This window comes from Lepisosteus platostomus, chromosome 2 (genome assembly GCF_059453375.1).
Source record: "Lepisosteus platostomus isolate fLepPlt1 chromosome 2, fLepPlt1.hap1, whole genome shotgun sequence".
In the NCBI taxonomy this organism is placed as follows: domain Eukaryota; kingdom Metazoa; phylum Chordata; class Actinopteri; order Semionotiformes; family Lepisosteidae; genus Lepisosteus; species Lepisosteus platostomus.
Genome location: NC_142612.1, coordinates 73,587,624 through 73,611,481, shown reverse-complemented (window position 1 = coordinate 73,611,481; position 23,858 = coordinate 73,587,624). Strand labels below are relative to the sequence as shown.

General features: G+C 36.7%; 1 protein-coding gene across 2 annotated transcripts in view; it reads right to left on the bottom strand.

The window, feature by feature from the left end:
• Positions 1-2,060: 2,060 nt before the first annotated feature.
• pxylp1 (2-phosphoxylose phosphatase 1) overlaps positions 2,061-23,858 on the bottom strand; it is a 36,100-nt gene continuing 14,302 nt past the window's right edge. Inside the window, exons 1-5 of one of the 2 annotated variants that reach the window (XM_088617657.1) lie at positions 18,638-19,448; positions 15,925-16,086; positions 14,199-14,325; positions 6,470-6,609; positions 2,061-3,952 (exon numbers count right to left, since the gene is read on the bottom strand). In XM_088617657.1, the coding sequence (XP_088473783.1) occupies positions 3,021-3,952; positions 6,470-6,609; positions 14,199-14,325; positions 15,925-16,086; positions 18,638-18,677 (1,401 nt within the window). In that variant the 5' untranslated portion in view covers positions 18,678-19,448 and the 3' untranslated portion in view covers positions 2,061-3,020. Of the gene's footprint in view, positions 3,953-6,469; positions 6,610-14,198; positions 14,326-15,924; positions 16,087-18,637; positions 19,449-23,858 lie in introns of those variants that run through there. The other variant, XM_088617646.1, reaches the window with a different exon arrangement.

The following is a 23,858-nucleotide window of genomic DNA, read 5'->3' as shown; positions in this document are numbered from 1 at the left end:
TGCTCAGTTAATTGAGAGAAATGAGCTTTTGTGATCGACAGCACCTCTACCTTTCCCCAATTTACTCTTGGGGAAAAAAATATAGGGTTTCCGGTGTGTTTCACTAGCCATCTTCAACTGAATAAGGGGACTAAACCCAGGAAAAACAAAACAAAACACCTTCCCTTTCATGTTGCATAATGCTTCAACACAACACACAACAGGTGTTGTTATACTAAATAAAGCTTGCCAATCTTGCTCCTCAGCCTCCCGAAACAAAGTCTTGGGAACACCAGGCTCCATACAATGTCCTTGTCCAGCTCCTGTGATGCCCCTCAGTATAGCCTCAGCTACATTTTCTCCAGCATTTCTTGCTGGTCGAGACCCAAAGACCCTTGAACCTGCCCCATCGATACTAATGAGAACTCCATTCTGGAGCTCTCACACCCCCTGCTTCCAGACTGAAGCCTAGACACCCATTTCCTCCCTGCTGTACTTACAAGCCTCTTTATTAGCACAGAGGAGTGGCTTATTCCATCCACAGCCTACCCTTGACAGCTCCTTTTCCTCTTGTACTCTAAATTCGACTGCTGGGGAAGCTCTTACATGAGCCTTACATTAACCAATATTACCAACAGGAACCTAAACAGCCTAAATTAAGGACCGTCACACCTTTCAAAGCTAGATAAACACCAGTGTTTAAGATTTAATTCCTAAAAATGGGTTTAAAGGTTTCACAAATCTAAAACAATGTGTTAGTGTAAAGCTTTGACTTCACAACAATGTTTCATGATACTTATGCAGCAGAGTTGTTGAATAATGATGCACATTTTGATTTAAATTGAAGTTAAAGAATGCCTTTCCTACAGTAAGTACCTGAATGGTTACCTTAAGGACTTCCTGTGTGATTATTCAGGTCTAACCCCATAATCTACTTTATTCGAAGATTCTTATTCTGCTGATCACCAGACCCCATACAGCGACATTCTTTTGAGAAGCACCATATCTATGGAACTTAGTGCCCAAATCACTTGTCAAAACTTGTTTATAGACCTTATTTACAGGCCTACAGACTTTGTTATGTGTTATTAATTCTGACCGTTGGTTTCACTAATTCAGTTCGGTATACTTTTTATTTCACTTTCTTCTTGCTTCAGTTGTGTATTGTGTGTTCCATTGACTTTCTTGCTACGGGTGCAGAAATAAAAATATATTATTTTATTGTGAAAATTTCCCTTTTCCATGTTGCTTTAAGACACTACAATTAAATTTAAATTACAAATTGATAAGACTGTCAATCCTCAAGTGAGGAATTTCCACCTCAGAGGATGCTGGCATATTACTATTCTTGTGGTTGCTGTTAAAGCTGAAAATGTGGTAAAAGCACACTTCTAGTATAAATCAACAAAATCATTCAGTAAGAGCCACACTCTGCTTCTCTCCAGTCACTTCAGATGGTTTAGAATCAGTGGGGAATGGACAGATGAATATAAACGCACCACAATGCACATAGCACTGAAATAAATATGAACTTAAATCACCGAAACTAGGGGAAAACATGTCTAAATATAAAGACTTGATAAAAAAAGCCATCTTTATCTGATGGCTTACTTGCTGCTTGGATTTTTAGACTTCATTTCACAAATCCGTTGTGTCCCCAGCACACATTTAATTCTGTGTTCTGCTATACACAAACAAGTACAAACAGATTACTGAAACCAACAAAAATCAGAAAAAAAAATTGATAAATATTTTACTGTATGTACAGTATATCACACATTTGCTATTTGATGGTAAATTTTGCTCATTTTATTTGCATTTTAAATGTATAAAATACCCAGCATCTCCAAATACTATATACCTAAATTAAAACTACAATACTTGTATTCTTAATTTGTGAAATGCATCAAATTACTGTTTAATGAAACAGAAATGCAATTAATATTCCAGAATAATACAGGTAATTATAATAAAAACAAGATATTAACTTAACTTAACCACAAAAAAGAATGGCTTAAAAAAGTGATAAGAATAAATTAAAAATATAACTTACTGTATGTCCTGAAAGACAATGCACTAAATTATTTATTAATTGCATTTTATTCGGAAATGTCCCTTAAAATGTATTTTCAAAAAATACAGATTTTTATACATCAAAGTCATTTACAAAATTGTTGACACCCACCTTAAAAATTAATAAAACAAAATGTCAGTTTCTTGTTTGTGATGAAACAAATTAAATAAAATACAATGTTTTACAACTAGACATTTTTCCTAAAATACCCAAATGTATACATAACTACAGCTTAAAACAGACATCACATGAAGTGAAGCACTGTGACAATGTGTCAGATTCTGCTTGGTGTCTCGTTGCAAATCTTTAACAGCACATCCATTTATGAAAAAAGTCATCAACTTGCAATGGTGACAATGAGCAGCATATAGATATACTGAATATTGTAAACCACTCAGTCTTCCATTCTTCTTGTGTACAGTATATGCCCACATAATCTACACCATGGTGTTTTTGAACTGTGTGCTAAGGGATGGCAATGATGAGAAACCACTCCAGCTAAAAATTGTTTTCAAGTTTTCTTCAGGTAGGAAGAAGAGGTTTAGCTCCATCTACTGTGCAGAATAAAAACATTCAACACTGCTGAAAGATTTTATAATCCACCAACAGAACAGATTTGATTTTACAGAACACCAGAAATTATTTTATAACATAATTGTTCTTAAGCACCATCATTATATTTTCTGATGAAAACAGAAGCGTAAAATAAACATTGTAATGGCATTTGAAGACCTGTCATAACTCCCTATTGCTTAATATTCCAAATACATGAAGGTACTCTAGTAATGCTGTACTATGGCTTTTCTGTAAGGTATCAGTTCAATTCTGCATATGCTGGTAAAGTGACAAACTAGCAAATAGGTCAATTAAAAAGAAACCACAAATACATTTTGTGTTAATAAATACGATTTACAGCAATATACAGTTGATTGTACCATATAGCCTGGTGTCACACAACGTATCCCTTTTAAAATACTCGCCTGTGGCAAGCATCATAGTAATTAGTGCTGTTAAAAATGGCAAACATGTCCCTCTTTACAAAATTAAGAAAGTTTTGGAAAGGGCAGAGTGGCTCATTGGAAAGCGTGTTGTGTTTCTGGCAAAAGGAAGTCAGAAAGGTCACATCCTGTCCATTGTACAGAATACGGACATACAGATTTTTTCTGCCCTTGGGGCTTCTCCACAGCTCAAAAACCATGCGGGCAGCAAACCTGGGGAACCTGGCTTCAGACAGCCCTAATGCGCTGAGCAAAGGTGCCACTGTGACATCGTGGGCAGAGAAAAGAGCGAAGAGTTCCTCTTTGTGTCCCTCAGCGATTCTCTGCATGCGTGAGACTGTCTGGTTCAGGAAAGGGTGGACGGCCAGAATGGAGTATTTGTAATACAGTTTCTTCTCATGCCTTTCCTTCTCGTCGTCCAGCTGATGACCCTTAATGACCATGAAGTGTTCCAGGCTGATGCAGCCATTGTGAGTGCAAGGGAAGGTGATGTTGTGACAGAAGTGGCACAAGAGAGAGTCAATGGGGTTGGCTGCTCTCAGCTGCCTTGTGGGGACGCCCACTATCTTGGCCATTTCCACGTACGTCTGCTCCAGGAGGTTGTTCTTCACCCTCAGACTGAACTGCCTCCTCTGTTCTTCGTCAAGGTAGTGGTTCCTCATTGGACAGTCACAGCTACTGGAGCAGAAGATGGTGCTCCACTGGTGCCTGATGTTGACCCTCTGCCAATCAAAATCGGGAAGCAGGCCATACAGAAGGGCCAGGCCGCTCTGAAGGGTACGGCTCTTGCCGGTGGATTCTATGTACAGGTGCTTGCTGGCCCAGTTGCTGGGCAACAGTTTTTTTTTTTTTATATAGGTGCTACGCAGGAACTGACCATTGTGGAGATGTTGTACAACTCCTGGAACAAGAAATATAAATATATGTTTAGAAATAACAAGCTGTAACTGTACCATTTCAGTACTCTGTCCTACATTTTCTTGAAATTATTCTCACATCTCTTACATTTTGGACAAGGTGGAACAGAGAGTGCTGAAGAAGGAAAGCACTTCAGTTAACAGGACCAATAACAATTGTAGGAGGGAAAGATTAAGAAAGATATAACTTTCAGGCAACCATATTGATTCCCTTTGCAGTTTGATAACTCTTTTGCCATGATCAATACACCTTACTCCTGAGGGCTGCAGCAGACTACATTTTCTCCTGGTTAAATGGGTTTTAAAGCAGTTTATAAGTATAATCAGAAACTATCTGAAGACTGAACTACAAACACATAGCATGATGACTTTAACATTTCTTCTGTAATGCCCCTGTAGCCAACTGACATATTTAGACCTGAAGCTGCTGACCATATATTTCAGTTATCTGCACTGTATGAGTAATAAGCCATAAATCCTACACAGATACTGTAAAATCCTGACATAGCAAAGAGTTTGAACCCCTCAAGTTTATGAACCAAGTCTGAGATCGTGTTGATTGGCGTGCTGCACAAATAATTGAATGTTTCTCAAAATGTCAAACCTTTCAGGTTTTGTATTGCTTAATTATTTCTGGCAAAAGACTTCAATGTGCGAGTATACAAGTGTGCCAGAAAAGACAGGTGCTGTTTGAGTAGGAATCCATGTCTATTCCTGAAAATACCTTTTCCCAAAACGTATCAGGAAAGGCTTAAAATACTGCAGACAAAACTGTTACTTATTTATACTTATAAAAATATTTACAATTGTTTAAAAAATTGGTCATTTCTAATATTTTTCAGCACAGAAGTAAGACTACAATCTGATTCCCCTATACGCACACAGCACACCCTATATTTGAAAAAAAAAACTGTCTTAAAATACAACATTTTGTATTATATTCTATGGATATTTTTGTGTACAGGAGGACATACATTCTGAATACCCACTCATAAAACAATAAACAAAGCCACAGAACACAAAACCGATTTGGCAAGATGTCAAAATGTTATATATTGAAAAACTATAAGTGACTGTTTCATTTATTTATACAAAGGTTTGCATGTATTTAATATTTATTACATTCTAAAGCAATCTGCTTAATTGTTGTGAACAGCAAAAATTAAATGCACTGCAACTACAAGTGTCTAGAACAAGTGAGGAAATACTGTATATTATTTCAGGGCCCAAATAGATCATAAGACATCTGATCACAGAAGCTCAGTTGCACTGGGAATGATTGTCTATTGCGCATGTCTTACGTAAATGGAATGAGAATACGCATGGATGGTAAACAAGAATATTAAATTAGACAGTTGTTCTATGAAAAAAGGGGAAAATGTTCAGTTAAATGAAACTGTCAGGTACCCAATGGGACAATAATTAAACATTTAATTCCCCCAAGAAACATTTTAATTTATAGTGTAAATAAAATTTGGAAATTCTTTGGAAAGGGTTCAAAAGAAAGATTAAAGGAGAACAATGTTCAACATTCTTTCAAGAAACAAGACAGCCATAAGATCCAATACTAACATGTATTCTTAGATAAAAATTTCATTTTTTGATAATCTTCATGTATTTGCATTAATGGCTGTATAATAAGACAAATGCCACACAGATATCCACAAATCACTGCTTATTTTAACAGTAGTACACACAGTGGTATTTATTAGTCTTTTTAAGACAATATCTTGAACAATATCTGAACTATTTTGTTCCCTGCTTTATCAGACAAGATAAAAATTGAAAATAGCTTTTTATCAAGCTGATCTCTGTAAAAAACAAACCCTTTTCTATATTTCAGAAACTGTCATTAGCAAATAAGCAAAAACAGCCATTGAATCCTGTGTTGTTTTGATATGAGCTGGCATAGTCTTCATAATGCAAGATCAATCCAATTGACTAACAGACAAAACTAATTTTATTGACTTCATCAAAGACCAATCCACCTCAAAAAGCCTTTGTATGGGATTAATGTTTCATCTTAATGAAAAAGGAAGGCATGATATGATTAATCTGCAAATGAATGAACACATCAATGTGCTTAAGTTTTAACAGTAGAGTGCGGTAACTGGTTTACATAATGTAATAATTTTACTCAGTCTTCACTGTAAAATAAAAATAAATGTATTTATTGAATAGACTAGATTCATTTGGCAGATAGCACACCACTAAACCCACGTTACTTCTGAACCATCTGCAAATTTGTTCACACCTATATTTTCCCCCCCAATAAATTAACTATTCTCAAGCCTGGGTAGTCAAAAAGGACAGTGCAATGCACAAACAAGTGAAAGCTTAAATAACAGCCTTAGCTTTAAAAGGGAACTTAATCAAAAGGCGGTGCACTTACTGCACTATGATGCACAGTTGTTTTGAAATCATGACCAATAGGTGCTTAGGTGAAAGGTGAGGATTTTCAGACAGAGAGACGAATGTCTGCTGCCCGTTTTCAGCTATACCTGTTTGTGTGAGTTCTCCCATCTCACAGACAGCATGGCTGGGCAGCCTGGGGAGAGCACTCATCACACTGTCCCAGCGGCTCTTCACTGCTCTGGACATGTGACTGACAAAGGCAGGCAGCTGAGGGTGGGAAGGTTTCCTGGGGGGGGGGAAAAATCACTATTAAGAGAAGAAGGAAATGTCACTGTAGCCATGTAAGAAGGCTTAAAATACCAAAATAGTCTTTTCTTGCTTTAGGCTAGCTCTATAATGCTATTCCCATTGGGAAATACAGAATACTGATTAATTAGTATTTACATGCTTGTGATTTGGGTATTCTGATTTGATATCAGCTTGCAAGTAAATGCCAGATATGTTGCCACAAAGCGATACGAGTTGTTTTTCTCTGCCTCAAGACCAACATGTATCTGAACCCTAATACGGGATGTTTATTTCTGTTTTTTCATGGCCGTTTTAACTTTTAATAAACAGTTGATGAACAAAATCACAGCAAAGCATGTTCCGTTAAACACTTAGAATTCAAAGAAATTTGAAATGGTCTGAAAAAGCAATCTATTCAAAATCCCAAGTTAGTTCATCCATATTTGTGTGATTTTATTTTTTTTGTATAAATCCTATTACATGTTCTGTGTGAAAATTGTTGCTTTTTTTGTCCTTTCTGTTATTTGTCATGGTAACCATCTATTTCTGTACATTCCACCTGTGAAAACACTTCCCACAGCCAAACATGAGGAAATAATGTGGGAGGTACATTATGCAGTATGTATGTTGCATCATGATGCCTCATGAATTGGCAGTGTTTTCCAATTTGAATTTTAAAAACAAGGCTTCAAAACGTTTTCTGAAAGATTTCTTTTGCCGGAATGGTTAATTAGCACTAACAATGATAAATACAAAGAAAATACGAATGCTAGAAAATTACAAGTTAATATGGTACAAAAGTATACAAAGTATTTGGCCTACTCAGAACACTATCAGGAAAACTGCTCCCTTTGGAGTGATGTAATTTGGCACACATGCAAACACATGCTACACACACTCTCATGGGCAGTGAGAGAAGAACTACATTTTACTTTCTACAAATATACTACATACCCACACAAAAGTGTACAAAAGTGGCATTAGTACTTGCCACCATATACTATTATCCAGTGGTAAAGTTCTTTCTCTGCTCCATTTTGTATGTTTGAATAGGTCAGTAAACACCGTCTATACATGTAAGATATGACAGACTGAAAATCTGAATCCATTTCCAGCAAGAAGTTATCAGTGCATTTACAAGGATTTTTTTTAAAGACAGCTTACCGTACGTATTTGTCAGAAAAATAAACATCTGTATGAAATAGTAGATGGTGTAGTAAAGCAGCATAAAACAAACACATACAATGTGTACATTAGTTCACTCTACATCACAGGGTGTATATAGATTCCCTGAACTGGAGTTACCATGTATATTTTACAAAGAGGAGGCCATTCAGCCTATTTAGCTTGTCTGTTAGCCAGTAGCAAACTGACACAAGGGTCTTCTCCATGTTTCTTAAAAGGTGCCTCAACATCATGACTGAGAAGCTTGATCCAGACAGTTTTAAAAGCACTTGGATTCTGATGTCCAATGGATTAATTTTGCAACTGAGAGCTCTGAATACTTCATATAAAAGGTTCCCTCATAGCCTCCTCTTTTCAAGACTAAAATGATTTTTAGCCTTTAGCCTGTCAACGTAGGACAGTCTTTTACACCAGGCCCATCTTCTCTGCACCAAATCTGAAGCAGAACATTCTGCCAGTAGTTTTCTGGCTCATCCAGGTGGTCTTTAGCAAACTTTAAATGGGTAAAAATGTTCTTCTTGGAGAGTAGTGGCTTCCTCCTTGCTATCCTCCCATGCACACTATTCTTGTTCAGTGTTTGCCTGACGGTGGACTCATGAAAACTGACATTAGCCAGAGCAAGAGAGGCCTGCAGATCCTTAGACGTTACCCTGGGGTTCTTTGTGATCTCCCGGAATATTATACGCCTTGCTCTTGGAGTGATTTTTGTTGTACGACCACTCCTGGGGAGAGTAACAATGGTGTTGAATTTTCTCTATCTGTACACTATCTGCCTGACAGTGGATTGGTGAAGCCCAGAGTCTTTAGAAATCGTTTTGTAACCTTTTCCAGCCTGATGAGCATCCACAACTCTTTTTCTGAGGTCCTCAGAAATCTCCTTTGATCGAGGCATGGTCTGCATTCACAAACCTGTGTGGTGAAGACCAGACTTTGGTAGTTTATGTTTTTTAAATAGGGCAGGGCCAACCAAACTCACACTCGATTGTAATAACGATTGACACTACTGACTCTACTTATCCCCTTAAATGAACTGATAATCCTAGAGGTTCACATACTTTTTCCGACAAAGACATTTAATGTTGGATCACTTTGATCAATAAATGAATGAAAAAGTATATTCTTTTGTGTTTTGTTTTGAGTGTTATTGTTATTATGTATCTATTATCTATTTTTATGACTTAGATGAAGATCTGATCACAATTTAAGTCAAATTTTATGCAGAAATTCAGAAAATTCAGAAAACACAGTTTACTAACTTTCTAGCAAAACTGTTTCAACATAAATGCTTACATTTAATGCTAATCATCTCAAAAGAGCAGTGGTCCCAATATATAATGTAGATCCCAATGGTTCTCTACAAGTTAGAAAACCACATTTTGAACACCCACCACTTATCTTTACTCTGTTAACAATCCAAACATAAAGGTTAATTATGAAACAATGAAATTAGATTTTCAAAAACTACGAAACTACGAAAAACCTTCTGAAATCTCAATATACCAGATGACCAATATACCAGTTTCATATCATATGTATCCATTATTACTATTTTTGTTCACATTATATTACATGACATAGAAATAAGACTTATTGGTCAATAATGTCTTGGCTCAGTTCATCACAATTTTAATGGATAGTAATTTATCAACAATTTTCCCTATTTCAATGGAATGTTTGGAATAGTTCTGTTAAGGGTTTAAGACTTTATTGATACAGTATTTTTTATTAAGTGACCTTGGCTCTGGCGATTTAACCCAAGTGCTCCTTGTAGTGTACTGTCATTTCTTTTGTTTCAGATGCTAACATCACTGTTGGTTTTTCCCAAAGAATGCGAGGAAAATTAAGACCCCCCATGATGAACACTTCTCCATTTAAACATAAAAGATTCTATTATAATTTATATGTGAATTCAGTGGTATAAAATGTATATTATACATGTAAAACCTTTTGAATGTTTTTTATATTTATAAACCATTATAGATTCTGAGACCCTTGCCTCGTTTAGGTTCGACTCCAGTGCTTTAATGATCTCAGTACAAAAAAAGACAAAAAAATAAATCAGGGATGTTTATTTAAGCAGTAACATATGGCTCTACTTCCAGTCAGACAGAAGTTCAGTTATTTTTCTTTTTTAATAAATATCATTTTATAAAAAAAAACTCATGCTAACCTGCTGGAAGAGGTCAACTCATGCTAACCCTTCCTTCTATCCCTCCCTACAACAATAACACACTTCTAAAAAGTAAAAAAAACAGAAGCAAAATCCCCACCACTCCATCTATGATAAGAACATAAAAATATGGTATATATATACATATAAAATACACATTCATACAAAATTCAAAATAAAGGAATTTCAGATGTAAGAACCAGGACATGGCAGTCTGTCTGTCCAGCATGATGCCTTGGTAATTTGATTATTCTGAGGACAAAAAAATCGTCTCATTCAAAAACGTTGAAAAACCAGCAGATGTAATTGCTTTCAAGCAAGTTTCATTATCACAAAATACTACAGTAAAGCCATGTGGCAATAGGGTTGGTATGGGGTTGTCATTAGTAGAAAAATATGATGGTAGGTTTAAATATTTGTCCTTTCACCGTCATGCATTACAATGCACAAACAAAACTGCTGTTATGAAGTACTGTTGAAAAGTAGTACTAAAGCAGTTAGACCCCTGAACACAGCATGTGTAATTCTACCTGTATCCCACCAGGTGGCACACAAGCACAACATGACACAAGCACAAGCAATACAGAGTACAGTCCTCATCAAAAAAACAAGGCTAAAAACCAAAAAGCTGAATTTTCTGTGTGGTCCCTACTCAACTGAGAATTTGCTACATAAAAAGTAATGAAATAGATGCGTGTATAGCGATCTACATCTATAAATACAGGGAGAGATTTTCCCTTTGGGTATGTTCTACTCCCAGACATCCTAGTGGCTGCCAAATGAATATGACTGAGAATCTAACACTTTCTTGGCACAAGGACACACTTTGATCATCCAGAATCTCGCTGTTCTGTGGATAATCAGGGAGGCTTGTAAAACACTTACTCAGCCTTCACCAAGGTCAGACTTGTATATAAAACTTAGCCCTATCTCTGACCTTCAGCAGTTTTGAAATTATAATTCTAACTCTTGGGATTTAGGGATACAGAACTGCTTTAAACCCCACAGCAGGAGTATACCCAGCTCAAGAACTTGGAAGCACCAGCAACTGCATAAGCATATTTTAAAGAGTTTTGAATTTTAAAATCTTTTAAATTAGATTTTAATTAGATGACTTTACCCCAGTATCTCCTTCACTAAAATATTGCCCTTAACTGTTTTTTTTTCTACTACTTGGATAATGTGGTTTTATGTTTTTTTTTTCCCATTTGATCACAAGCATCTAGATAAAACTATTTGTATTATAGAACACAACGATTGTGCAATACAGTAATATCAGGTAGCTTTCCCTATATTGACAGAAAATGATTACATATAAGGAAGAATATACAGTGTATTCTCTTAGAAATTAAGTAACTGCATGCTGCTATCTTGAGAAATCATAACCCTGGCAGTATGTCTGTGTTAGATTATTCCTTTTGTTACCACAGATTAAAATGAAGCCTTTTGTTTATGATTTCACACTGTGTTGCTGTCTATTTTCAGAGTGTATTACACTACTGTGGTATCATGGGGGTTAAGCCAGAAATCGACCATGTGAATATTACAGGTTTAGTGCAAATTAAGCAACATAACTGGGGTGTGTCACAGGCAGCATAACTGAGATGTGGAATAACGTATCAGGAAGGCTGGGGGGGAAATATGATGCTAAAGGAAAAACTGTAAACTAAAGAAAACTGTATTCCTGCAAACCTGCAAATGCACCAAATATTAAACACAAAAGCAAAAGTGAAATTTGAATCCAACATTCTCACATTTTTGTATAAATACAGCATGGGACAAAAAATATGTAAATCTAAAAATAAAGACTGCAGCTTTCAGTGGAAAGAGATCACATTGCTCACTGTACACACAAGACTCACTCCTTCAAGTCTAGAAAGGCAACCATGTGTCTTTAAAGTGGTTTTAAACACACTTGAACGTCTTTCAATCTCCCTTTCAATCTCAATCCTACAGCTCCCTTCCTGTTGACAGAAAGAAAACTCAAATGAAAAGTAAATCCTGAATTCTTACGCATACAAAGCAAAGACAATGTCACTCCTGCAATTGCGCTTAATAAAACTGTTCTGTCCCACTCCTTTCACCTGCTCTAAAGGGTGTGCTCTTTGTTGTCTTGTAGTTGTGGGTTAGAACAAGCCTTTGGGTGTTAGTGTCTCTGTACCTTTCAGAAGAGTCCTAAAAGTTAATTTGTCTTTAATAATTAAATTACTTTAAGTTTAGCAATACAAAGAATTAAATTAAAAAGTGTAAAAACAGGAGAGTCATCGGATACATTCTTCACACAATTAGATCTAATCTGACCCACTGAAACTCCTTTAAACAGTCCATGCAGGACATGATTCATTAAGCAATTTAACCTTGGCAGAGCTTAGTGATGGATTAATTTTCTTTAAGTTGCCAGTAATCAATTCATCTGGGAGATATTTTTTGTACAGCAGTTTATTACATTTATTACATGTTTAAACTAGCCCATAAAATAATTCAACAGTGGCTAAATTGGAGGACGTTCTTCAGTTGGGGGGGGAGACAGGACTGCATTTTTTTAACACTATGAAGTCAGTTCAATGGGTTTCTTTCACCATTTTCCTACAGTGTACTGCATACTTCTAAATGGGGAAAAAAAGGCAGACACATTCCTACCTATACACACTCATGCTCCAATGCACAGTGACAATCAGTTTGCTGTACTTGTCAGCAAATAGAACTGTGTATGAAACGTTATGCTCGTCAATTTTAGTCAACCCAACTGGTTCATAACACATCTAGCATGTCATCCAAATATACAAAGAAGAGGAGGACAGAAAAGAAATTCTTTCCCAACTTCCATCTTAAACTAGCCAAATGTCCAGCCAAAAATCAATGTTACAAGTTTTTAGTGTGAGTCAGTCTAATTACTGGAAGATGTCTGTATATACATCCTTTGATTGATACAAAATGAGCCATTTTCAAAGGGGGTGAAGCCCTGAGGTTAATGATGAGGTTAAAGATGACAACTAAACATTTAGCAATAAATGCTGAATCTGAAAACCACATAGAAATTGACCTGTTTTTAAATATTAAAAAAGTATTAACATCCAGAAAGCTCAATCCCATTAAATCTGCCCTTCTTTATCTACGCACAGTCGAATAATGAGAAAATATGACTTGAAAACATTGACAAAAGGTCAGCTAGAAGTTAAGGCTCTCTATAGACTTCATTAAACAAGCCCATTTCTTGTTTGAAGTCTTGCTTCATATTGTAAAGTGCATGTTTTATTGATAAAAATAGCTAATATGCAGAATTCTTAAGCTTAAAACATTACCTTTTCGAATATTACAAAATGTAATGTAAATATATAGCACAGATAAAGAAGGCTTTGCACAAGCCCATTAAGAAACTGTTTAATATTACATGAAACAGTATTTAAGTACATATTGAATGTTTACATTTCTTAAGATTTGAAAAATACTCTTTTTAAACTACAAAAACGCTTCTATGACAACCTACTGTTATGTTGCTCAATGACAGAAAATGTCCCATGCTTTAAAAATAGTCAGAAAGATGAATAAGAAAGATGGCTATCGTGGCACAATACAGAGCATGTACAGTTTCCTCGAGGCCTGAAAGGATTCTTTAAAATAGGCAGCCTTATACCAAAGATGCAAGGAATGTCAGTTTAAATTTCATTAGCCATTATTTTTCAGTTCTCTAGTTTTATTTACACTGCTTGAGACACACACTTGTAACATAGTTCATTGCCTAAGCCTGATATCTGCAGTAAGTACACAAGACATACAGGAAAACAGGAGAAAAAGCTAGAAGAAAAAGCTGTAATGTAATTCTGGGCCACAAAGGTAAATGTAACTCAGTGTTAAAGCAAACATCTACAATATGAGGCTGATGGGGCATTCCATTGCAGGAGATCATAATTACACACGAGGGTAACTAACACATTTGACTTTTACAGTGAGCACAAATATTTGAAAACGCCATGACTCAAAAAAAAAATTGTAGCCACCCACCCTGGAATCACGTCTGCACATGTTTTGATGGATTTTACCAAATCTAGGGAACAACCGTTAAATAACATCTGTTCTTTTATCTATTTTGGGGTAAAATGCCTGTTTCAGTCCCATTTCAGAATATCTTGTATTAATATATTCCACTACTTTGTTAAGATGTAGGGTCCACAGTATTTTCAGATGACACATTTCTAAGCAGATTCTTGAAGATGTACTGCTGAAGGCCTTACCTGCTTGGTATCAACATACAGTCAATAGCTGGCCTCTTGGTTTTAGGAATGGCATACAGTGGGTATCGGTCCCCATGGCGGATCAGGACTTGCACTGACAGCAGTTTGTAGTCTGGGGGGCTGTGACCTAAAAGCAATAATTGCAACATATTACTATAAAATGAGGCAAAATAAAACAAAGTCACTAAGATCTTGCAGAGAAAAATACTGTAGGTAAATATATAGTGAATGATATACAAGCTGCAGTTGAAATGTGTCTTTTCAAGTGTTTTATTTGATCTCATTAGCAAATGTTTATTACCAAAATATTATTGTGGGATATGTCTTGTTGTAAAAAACTGGCTTCCGTTTAATCAGTAAGAGATTTATATGTTAATATGGGATGAGACAGATGAGGAACATAGCATAGAGAATCAAGCAAACTGTAGATTTTACCTGAATGGAATTATAGAATTTACCTGCTGAATTATCCAATTCTAATAATCAGAATTTTCTGGCTAGGTTTTAAATTCAGGATATCTGTAGCTGTTAAAATGCAGATCCACAAGCAATGAAAATATTCTAACAAGAATTTAAAGTTCTTAAATGCTGAGGATACATTGAACAATTTAGCATTTATATAGCAGAGGCTATAACAGAGCACAGTATTAAACTAACTGGTTATAAAAGTGAAGTTACGATGTACATTATGTTCCTAAAACACAAAGTTTAATTTTCTACACCAAGGCTGAAATGCAATAATGTGTGCTTTTTTACATAATATGGTAAACAACATGATCAAGCCTAAGAAAATCGAGAAGAGGAAAAATATTTACATAGTCTGTTGGAGAACATCCTTCTAAAGGAGAAAAAAACATTACATGGACTAAAAATCTAGCACACATGGTCTGGAAATAAATACAAATTGCCCCCTTTAATTATCAGCTTTTAGATGACCATTTCTGATGCCCTGAAAAAATCATTACGAGTTCTTACTGTATGTGGCCTTGCAGTGAAATTATGAAGGCAATTTCTATTTACAGTTTCTGTGGCCGTACTGTGTTCTGTCACAATCTACTGGGACACTTTATTTCACCCGGCCATTGAATGCTCTTCACTAAAATATTACTTTATTTCCCCTAAAATACTTTTAGAGCATTGCCATTTATTTCAGGCTGTCATAGTTTTCTCTCAGCATCATAAGCACACAGCTGTCAATCATACAAAAGATCATCATAAACGAAAGAAATTACAAAATGAATCTAAAAAAATATAAACTCAATTTAAAGTTTTCATCCGGAATGAAAATAAATGTGCTCCTTTCATGAGTGATATCCAATGATAAATCATAGATGATCTTAATGTTAGAAGTTACAAGTGTGCACTTAAGAACTCTCTTGCCATCAACTAGACATGCAGGATTATGAAACAGAAACTTAAAGCTTTCGAGTCTTACTGTAAAACGTGAATTGTCTGTCTCTCCATTCTATTGCATGAGCACCAATTCAATGTGATTTATGCATTTAGCTTGTTTAATTATTTAAAGAATGTGCCATGAAATGACATCCTCTCTACTGCCGTAGCACAATTACAACGTAAAAATGCTTCCCACGCAGACTAAAAATAAACCCCGCCAATTAAAATAAGCAATGTGATTTTCTCCAGTTCTTCGAAACACTGTTCTTTCAGACTGCAGTTGATAACTGTCTGAAGACAATTGAAAATGGTTGGTAGAAAACCAGCTCACCTTCCCACCCATTCTCGGTTCTGTTGGGGATATTGCAGTAGGCATAGGCTTCATAAATGGGATCAGAGACAGGAGGCTCTGTGAAGGGGACGGGAAGGATCCTCTTCCTGCTTTTTGCATGCTGTCGCTCTTCTCTCAACGGCGTAGTTGGGATCAAATTCACTACGAAATTAATTCACAGGTTAAGTTCAAAACCCTCAGCTCCACCAATCCCATCTCCACTATTCAATGCACATAAACACTCACAATTATCTCCCGTTACGAAAGCAGAATTTGTGTAGCAAAAGTGTCATGAAGAGTGCAGACAGCTGTACTATGGGGTGCGCTCATTCTGCCATTTTGCAAAAAGCAAAGTGGTGCCATAGGAATCCGAATAGTATTAAGGTTACACTGCTCTAATACCCTTTATTCATCCACTATGCAACTCTGAATTCAAACCATCTTGAAGAAATCATTAAGTAATATACGTGTAACCTTACTCTATCAGGTCTGTTCATTCTTATTGATTTTTAGCCTTTAGCCTCATGAGAGACCTGAAGAAATATGTTCAAAAACATACTGCAACAAGAACAGACGTCAGGCAAATTCTGGTAAATTCAGAATTACCAATTGTGTTTTTCAAGTGTCGGATTACAAATTCAAGCCCTTCCAGTCACACACTGCGAAGAGTGAAGAAGACCGGACAGACCCCACTGAGCCACATCTGTTTGAGCCATTCTTGTTTTCACCCATACAGCCCCACACGGGATGCACAGCTACTGTCCCACACTCGCAAGGAACTGTGGGGCCTCCGAGCCTGAGAGAGCCCTGACCAACAGTGTCATCACTGCTAGCAGAATCCTGACTGCAGCTGACAGGAGACATGACCCAGGTTCGAATTGAAGTTTAGAGCTTAAGAAAGGGAGAAACTTTGGTCGGATTTTAATGCACAGTACAACCTATAAATAATAAACAAATATTTCATTATACTTATTATTTTGGGGGGATTTATTGCTTTTTATATTTATTTTTAAGTTTTTTATAAATTTTTATAAATTTCTCTGAAAGATCAAATTAGAATTCCAGTAGAGTGCAACAAAGAATGTGAGGACATGGATGGGAAAAAAATGAATCTGGATATAAATTAGACTTACTCAAGCTTCAAATGTAATGTACTTTATCTTCATTCGTGCAAAAGCCATTCAACCACTTTGAGCATGCCACAAGAGAAAGTTACATTCATAAATTTATAATGGTAACAGAACACCCAGCTGTCATGTGCAGCATAATACAAAACGCTTAATTGCAACCCCTTCGATTCATTACTTTGTCTTTATTTCATTTCCCTCAATTAAGCTGAATCTTCACACAATATGCCATTTGGAAAAATTACAGAGATTTCTGACAACAACTTCCTATTTCCCTTAGTCTAGACGACTTCAAATATTTTATCTCAACATTTGTATTTGGCATTCAAAATTAAAAGCTTTTTTAATGAAAGATAAATCATGGAACAGAATGGAAAGATTGTTGTGCCACTCGATTCCATATTGCTTTTTTGCTGTTCATTTTTAGTACATTGTTTTCAATGTAAGTTGCCTAAGACAAAAGAACCGGTTATAGCATATTAATTATAAGAACAAGTAGGTGCACTGGGTCTGGAAAGTGTTAAAGGAGAGCTTGTCGAACACCAGAAGCGTCTGGGAACCACTTAACCCTCACAGTATTATGAGGGCTTCATGGGAAAGCAATCAACCCCAGTGCTCTGCTGACAGCCAACAGAGCACCATGGCCCATTGTCATGATAAAGATCTGGCTCAGTCCATGGCAGGGTTAGGATAGGTAAATATTTCAGCTGTTTGCGCTTGAGGGACAGGGTGTCCCCTCACAGACAGAGAAACCTCAGAAAAACATCCAAAAACCCCTGGCAGCTGCCTATTCCAAAAGCTATTTCACAGACAATGCTAACAGTGTTCCTGCACGGACAAAGCACGTTTAAATTCAACCCGGGCAAACAAGGACTTCCAGTCAATTGGGGAAAATGATCAAGAAGGTCAGGGGTCCTTCCCCGTCAAACCGCTCAGCAGAAGAATGCCAAAGGAGAGTTACAGGAATAGACTGTGTCGAAATTTCAAATAAATATGGACAAACTAAAAATCCGCCGTAATCCACAATGTGAAGTTTGGATCGTACACTACAGCCATGTCAAACAGTACACAGTAAGTATGGGACCTGGCAAAATCTCGGCCATCCTCAATAATACAAGTTCATTCTTGATGTACTGTTCAGTGAATTACTGTCATGCTGGCATCTGAATTCAAAGGCTGCATTAAGTAAAGCACAAGAATGTGCTCCTGTGTCCCAACAGCAACTGACCTTTTACTTCTTTGTGCTATGGAACCATACATATTAATGTATAATGCTTTTGTTTGAATTCGGCAAGGGCCATGAGCAACTTAAACCATGCTGGCTTAGCAGAACGAAACAAATACAAATTGCTAATGATCAAATATCACGAAGTTTTCACTACAAAAATGAAATATATTTTAAGAACACGTTCCTAAAATATTAAACCACAAACATTATCGATATTAAAACAATTATACAGTACACATTAAAGTGGATTGGTCTTGAAATCTTAAATTTATGAAATTCTAAAACAGCACGTTCTATTATTTATCATCAAACAAAAACATTGTTAGTTTAATATACAGGTATTAACACACAATCTTACCGATAACCACCAGAACAGACAGCAAAGATTTGGTCTGCATGCCTCTGACAGTTTACAGCACAGGGACTGCCTGCAAAGTGCCCCTACACTGTAGACTATTCAGTTCTAAGATCTGCAGTAAAAATTTCCGAATACCCAGCCCATAATTCACAACCAATCAAAATGGTCACTGGAGAGCTCAGACTAAGAGGTCTTTATATTCTCAACTAACAGGTTGGTGGCAAACGCAAACACACTATTAAAATAAATCCAGCACAAAAAGTCTGGTTTCTTACTCTGTGGTCTGACACATGCTACCAAGTTCTTCTATTTCATTACAGAAATGCAGAGTTATCAAAGTAATGTCAATTAATTACTTGTGATGATGATTATGTTAATTTCATGTTATTATAAAGCCTGACTGAAAATACTTTTTTATTGGAAAATCCTTGTTTTCCTAATATGGAAATGTCTTGGCCAACATGGATGGACACTCAGAGACACCCAGTACAGTATTAGAAACACTGAAACAGGTCAGTAAATAAATTTCTGAAAACACATTATTTTTTATTTTAATTACTTTTTATTTTTATTATATGTTTCATTTATATATCTGTTTGTTCAACACATTTCTTGAATTTTTTGAGCTGTATAAAAGGATCACCAGTAGTAAAACAAGTACACTATGAAGTATTTTTCCTATATACTATACCTGCCTATGACCATCAGTATCATTGTATGTGCCATGCTCTGCCAATTAAAGCTGTGCAAAAGCAGGTCTAGCATTTAAAAAAATATTATTTCTACTTATAAAGGTGACAATATTCTTTACTTCAATATAAAAAAGAAGCTATTAAACATATAACCTGTGGTTGCAGGCAAATGCTAAATCTAAGGGACAGAGTCATGATTTGAATCGAAAAGAGAATTAATGTAGGACTTAGAGTAGAAAATGTTTCTTTACCCTAATACTGTACTGTACATGGGGGTGTTTGGATTAGGTTTCCCAGCCAGGCAGCTTTGAGACTGAACTGGGCTCCTTGAAGAACTGGAAGATTTTGTTAAACACTAAATCACCTGACAAGATTGATGGGCGTAATGTCCTCCTCTTATTTCCAAGCTTTAATGTTTTGAATGAAATGCATGTAAATGAATGAAGGTCAATTCAAATTATTCATAGCTTCCTAATTAATATAATAATATAACTGGATCTGCCTTCGTGCACCACAAAGTGGCACAGTAAATGCAGGCATACAAGTTGCTCAGCAAGAACTAAGCATATTGAATAAAACCATCTGCCCGGACACAGTCTTACATGATGCACACAGAAAGATTATAGCATAATGAAAAATAAATGTTGCATGATTTACCAGCAGGGTAAAATCAATTTCAATCAGAGTGATTTTCTTATAAACACATCAACAGTGCCGTTCCAATTCCAGATGATTCATGCAGCATCCATATTGAACTAGGGCCTCCTACTCACTTTGATGTCAAAAAGCACAAGCAAATGAATACCAACCCAATGAGGCACAGAGGAAATCCATCAACAGTTGTCAGAGTTAGGGTCTGTGCTACTGATATACAGTATGGTATATAAAAGTAAATTGTTTAATCTTCCTCCACAACTGAAATTAACACCAAGTAAACCATCTTTATTTTCAACATATACAAAAACATAATAATAGCTACTGCAAAAAATCACAATAGTAAAACAAAGTGAAGTTGCTTACTGTAATTTAAATTGTTTTACATGGATTCTCCTTCTGCTCTTAACATACAAATAGGAAGTCCTAAAAGGGAAACACTTAATGCATCTTACAAATGACAGCAGTTCACTTCCAGAGCTTGAATAAAAAGTGTAAATTTATATTCAAATGTTCAATATGTTCAGAATATTAATGAACATTATACTGATTATAACTTATCATTTCAGAGTTCTGTAAAAATCCATTTTAGCTGAGAACTATTCAATGCAATCCAGAGTGTGACTCATGCCACCCACACTTATATTCTGAGTCATTACAGTACCAACCACTGCTGTAATACATGATTTTAAAGGCAGGCTAATTACTTTCAGTGGAATATGCTTCCTTTCATTAAAAGTCTTCTGTCAAAAAAACTGCTTTAAATCTAAGCTCTAATAATTACCTTTTATACAACTTTATGAAACTAAATTATTTGGGAAACAACATGAAGTTACATCACAGTGACAGTCATGACTTAGTAAAAAGCTAAGTCAATTTCAGTTATAAGACCATACTTATATCAACTGCATTCAGAGACATTAGATATCCTTTCTTTTCCATACAAGTTTCAGTACCACTTGATACAACTTGGCTTGCTAGAGCCATTTTGGGTGGGTAAGGAAACTGGGATCTGAACCCACAACCAGATGGGCAGGAACACAGAGCTCTAACTACTACTCCCCATTGCTACCCAAACCACTGCACATATCAGATAATAATACACCAGAAAGCTGCATTCCAGGCCACAGACTGCACTATCCAGAAGCTCAGTGTAGTGCTGTACACTTTCCTGGCTATCACAAAACCCAGACACTGTTTTAGTGTTCTTACTTCAGTTCTTCAATGTTTCTGTCAGAATGTAAAATTAATGATTAATTGGATTTAAATCTGGAGCTTGACATGGCAAGTCTAACTTCTAACTGGCTGAGCTGGACAGGTCATGCTGCATAGCAAAGCACTGCCTATGAAGTATGGAAGTATTTTCCATCAACACGAGAAGACCGTTAAGCCACGTCTGACTGCAGTGCACTGCCGCAGTCAAACTAACAGACTCAGATCAAAGTGCAGGACTCAGGTTTCTCCCTTGGATTCCGGAAAGGGCCCAGGCTTGCAGGAAGTGTGGCAGATTAAAAAAGACTGCTGGGATATTCGCTGGTGTGTGGTCGGCAGGTGTGTTCACCACTAGAGGGCTCCTAACACCACTAAGGCAGCCCTGTAAATGTTTTCTCTCTCCCCGATGGTCATGTGAGAATGTCTAGTGTGTAATGTCAAAGACCTACACTGTTACACAGGCAGATGATGGGCTGGCAGCTACAGAGCTGCCTGGGGAACAGGCAGTCGGGGCGAGGTTGACAGGAACACCACACCACTGGACTGGTGTCAACACCCGAAGACGGTCAGGATGACGTGGAGGGCTTGTATTTCGGGATTCAGGGTCTTTTGGGTTGACGGAAAGGCAGCTTTCTGAGAACAGGGATGGCGGCAACACCACCCTTGGTAGCTCAATGTCAGAGTACCATTCCAGAGGTTTTTCCAGGTCTTGAAATGGGCGATTAATGAGACGGCTGAGTGCCTGATTGAAAAGGGGTAGGAAGCACTGACAGGTGGCCCAACTGAATCCTGATGGACACAGGGATATGCGAGCTCTCGTGGGAATGCCGTGGTCTCCCGTAGCAACTGCAAGCTGCAAGCCACCGCCAGCTGGGGCCCAACATAGACAAAATGTTTCTGTAAACTTCATAACTTATTCTGCTGCTGCCACTGTTAGTAACATCATCAGTATAAAGGAGTGAATGAGTTCCAGAGGTAAGCCATTACCTTACCTCCCAGATGAGGTGGTGGTGGTAAAATATTACAATTTGGACAATCTATCTCCTCAGTGAGTGTATATTTTCAACTCAGATTATAGAAACAGTATTAATACAAGACAGCACAGAATCTGTTCAATCTTATATTTCAATTGGTAATGCAATATAATCCACTTGCAGCAGTGAACACCCTTGCTTGCAGCAATTAAACTGTATCAACAAATGCCACTGTTAAGCAAAACCTCAAACGCACGTACTGTACAGTACATGTGCCTGGAGACTGAGTAAACTCAGCTATCAGTGTAAAGAACACAGCAAGACCCTACATGATGATGATGTCTACATGTCATTACCACAAACTGAACAGTACAATCTGGCCTTGTGAGTGTTTCACTCATTCCCTATGTTGCTTACTGCCAATATTTTTTTCTATATGGACAATATTTGGCAACAGTCTGGAAATCTCTTGTTGGACACAAGTTGAGCAAACATGCCCCTCCAAACTTCATTTGGTGACTGAGGCAGTGTTAACATGCGAAATGAATATTTAGTTGCTTCATTGATACCATTTAATTCAATGTGAATTGCCCAAATATTTGCTAGAATGCAGAAATATCTGGTTATGACTGTGTATTTGGCCAAGAAAGATGAACAGATGGATATGGCCAACAGAGATGCAGAATACCTGTTCCATCGTTGCATCTGTGTAAGAAAGAGCTGATTACACTCAGGAGTTTCCTTCATCCTCTTCTCTGCTTCGGATTCCACAGTGCCAGTAATTACTGCAGCAAGTCTGCCAATTATTTTAAAACTCATCTTTATTGAATTTTTCAGAAACTTGTTAAGTAGGTTTTCCAACATTATGAAGAAGCAGACCTTTTGTATTAGAAACTCTTCTGTATTATGTAATCCATCTTCCTATCATGGTGTAAATTACGGATCAATGGGGAGCCGTCTCTCTTGATTATCATTGCTGGAAATGTCAATAAATCTTTTTAAATCCCTTTGTCGGGTTGCCTATGAGTCTAGGGCATAGAGAAATGTTATGACAAGCCCTAAGCACTGTACTTTCCAAATAACATAGCTATTGAGTTTCATGACAACCTCACAGGATGTTTTATATCAGACGTGCATCTACAACACTCCTTGAACACACAGATCTTTCTTTTAAAATATTTTTTCGTTTTTGCTTTTCGACCTAAAGTCTTCTTTATTTTTAAATGGCTTTTCTACCAAATTTTAGCAAATTTAGGGAATATACTTAGGATCCAATATAGAAACAATGTATAATGAAGTCAAAGACAACAATCTACATACATACTGTAGCATGTTAAACAACGACCCTTCAACACATAACATATTTAATGGGGAACAGAAATTATCATTTTCTACAATATAGTGAGATTTTACCACATAATGCAAAAACAATGTTTCATACCCTCATGCAGATCAGGAAAATCCCAAGTAGAAATACCAACTCAGTTGTCAGATTAGAACTAGTCAAAGTGCTGGAGCTAATTTATCCAGCAGGCTGCCATAGCGCCACAGCTGGTAATATTTCAGTGCCTGCCTGTTAACCTAGTTTACAAGCCGACTTCCCTCCTCCAACAGTTCCATGTACCAGCCACAACCTGGAAATGTACCACGCCTGTTCTTCTGCATCTTCAGCTTATTCCTGCAGCAAAG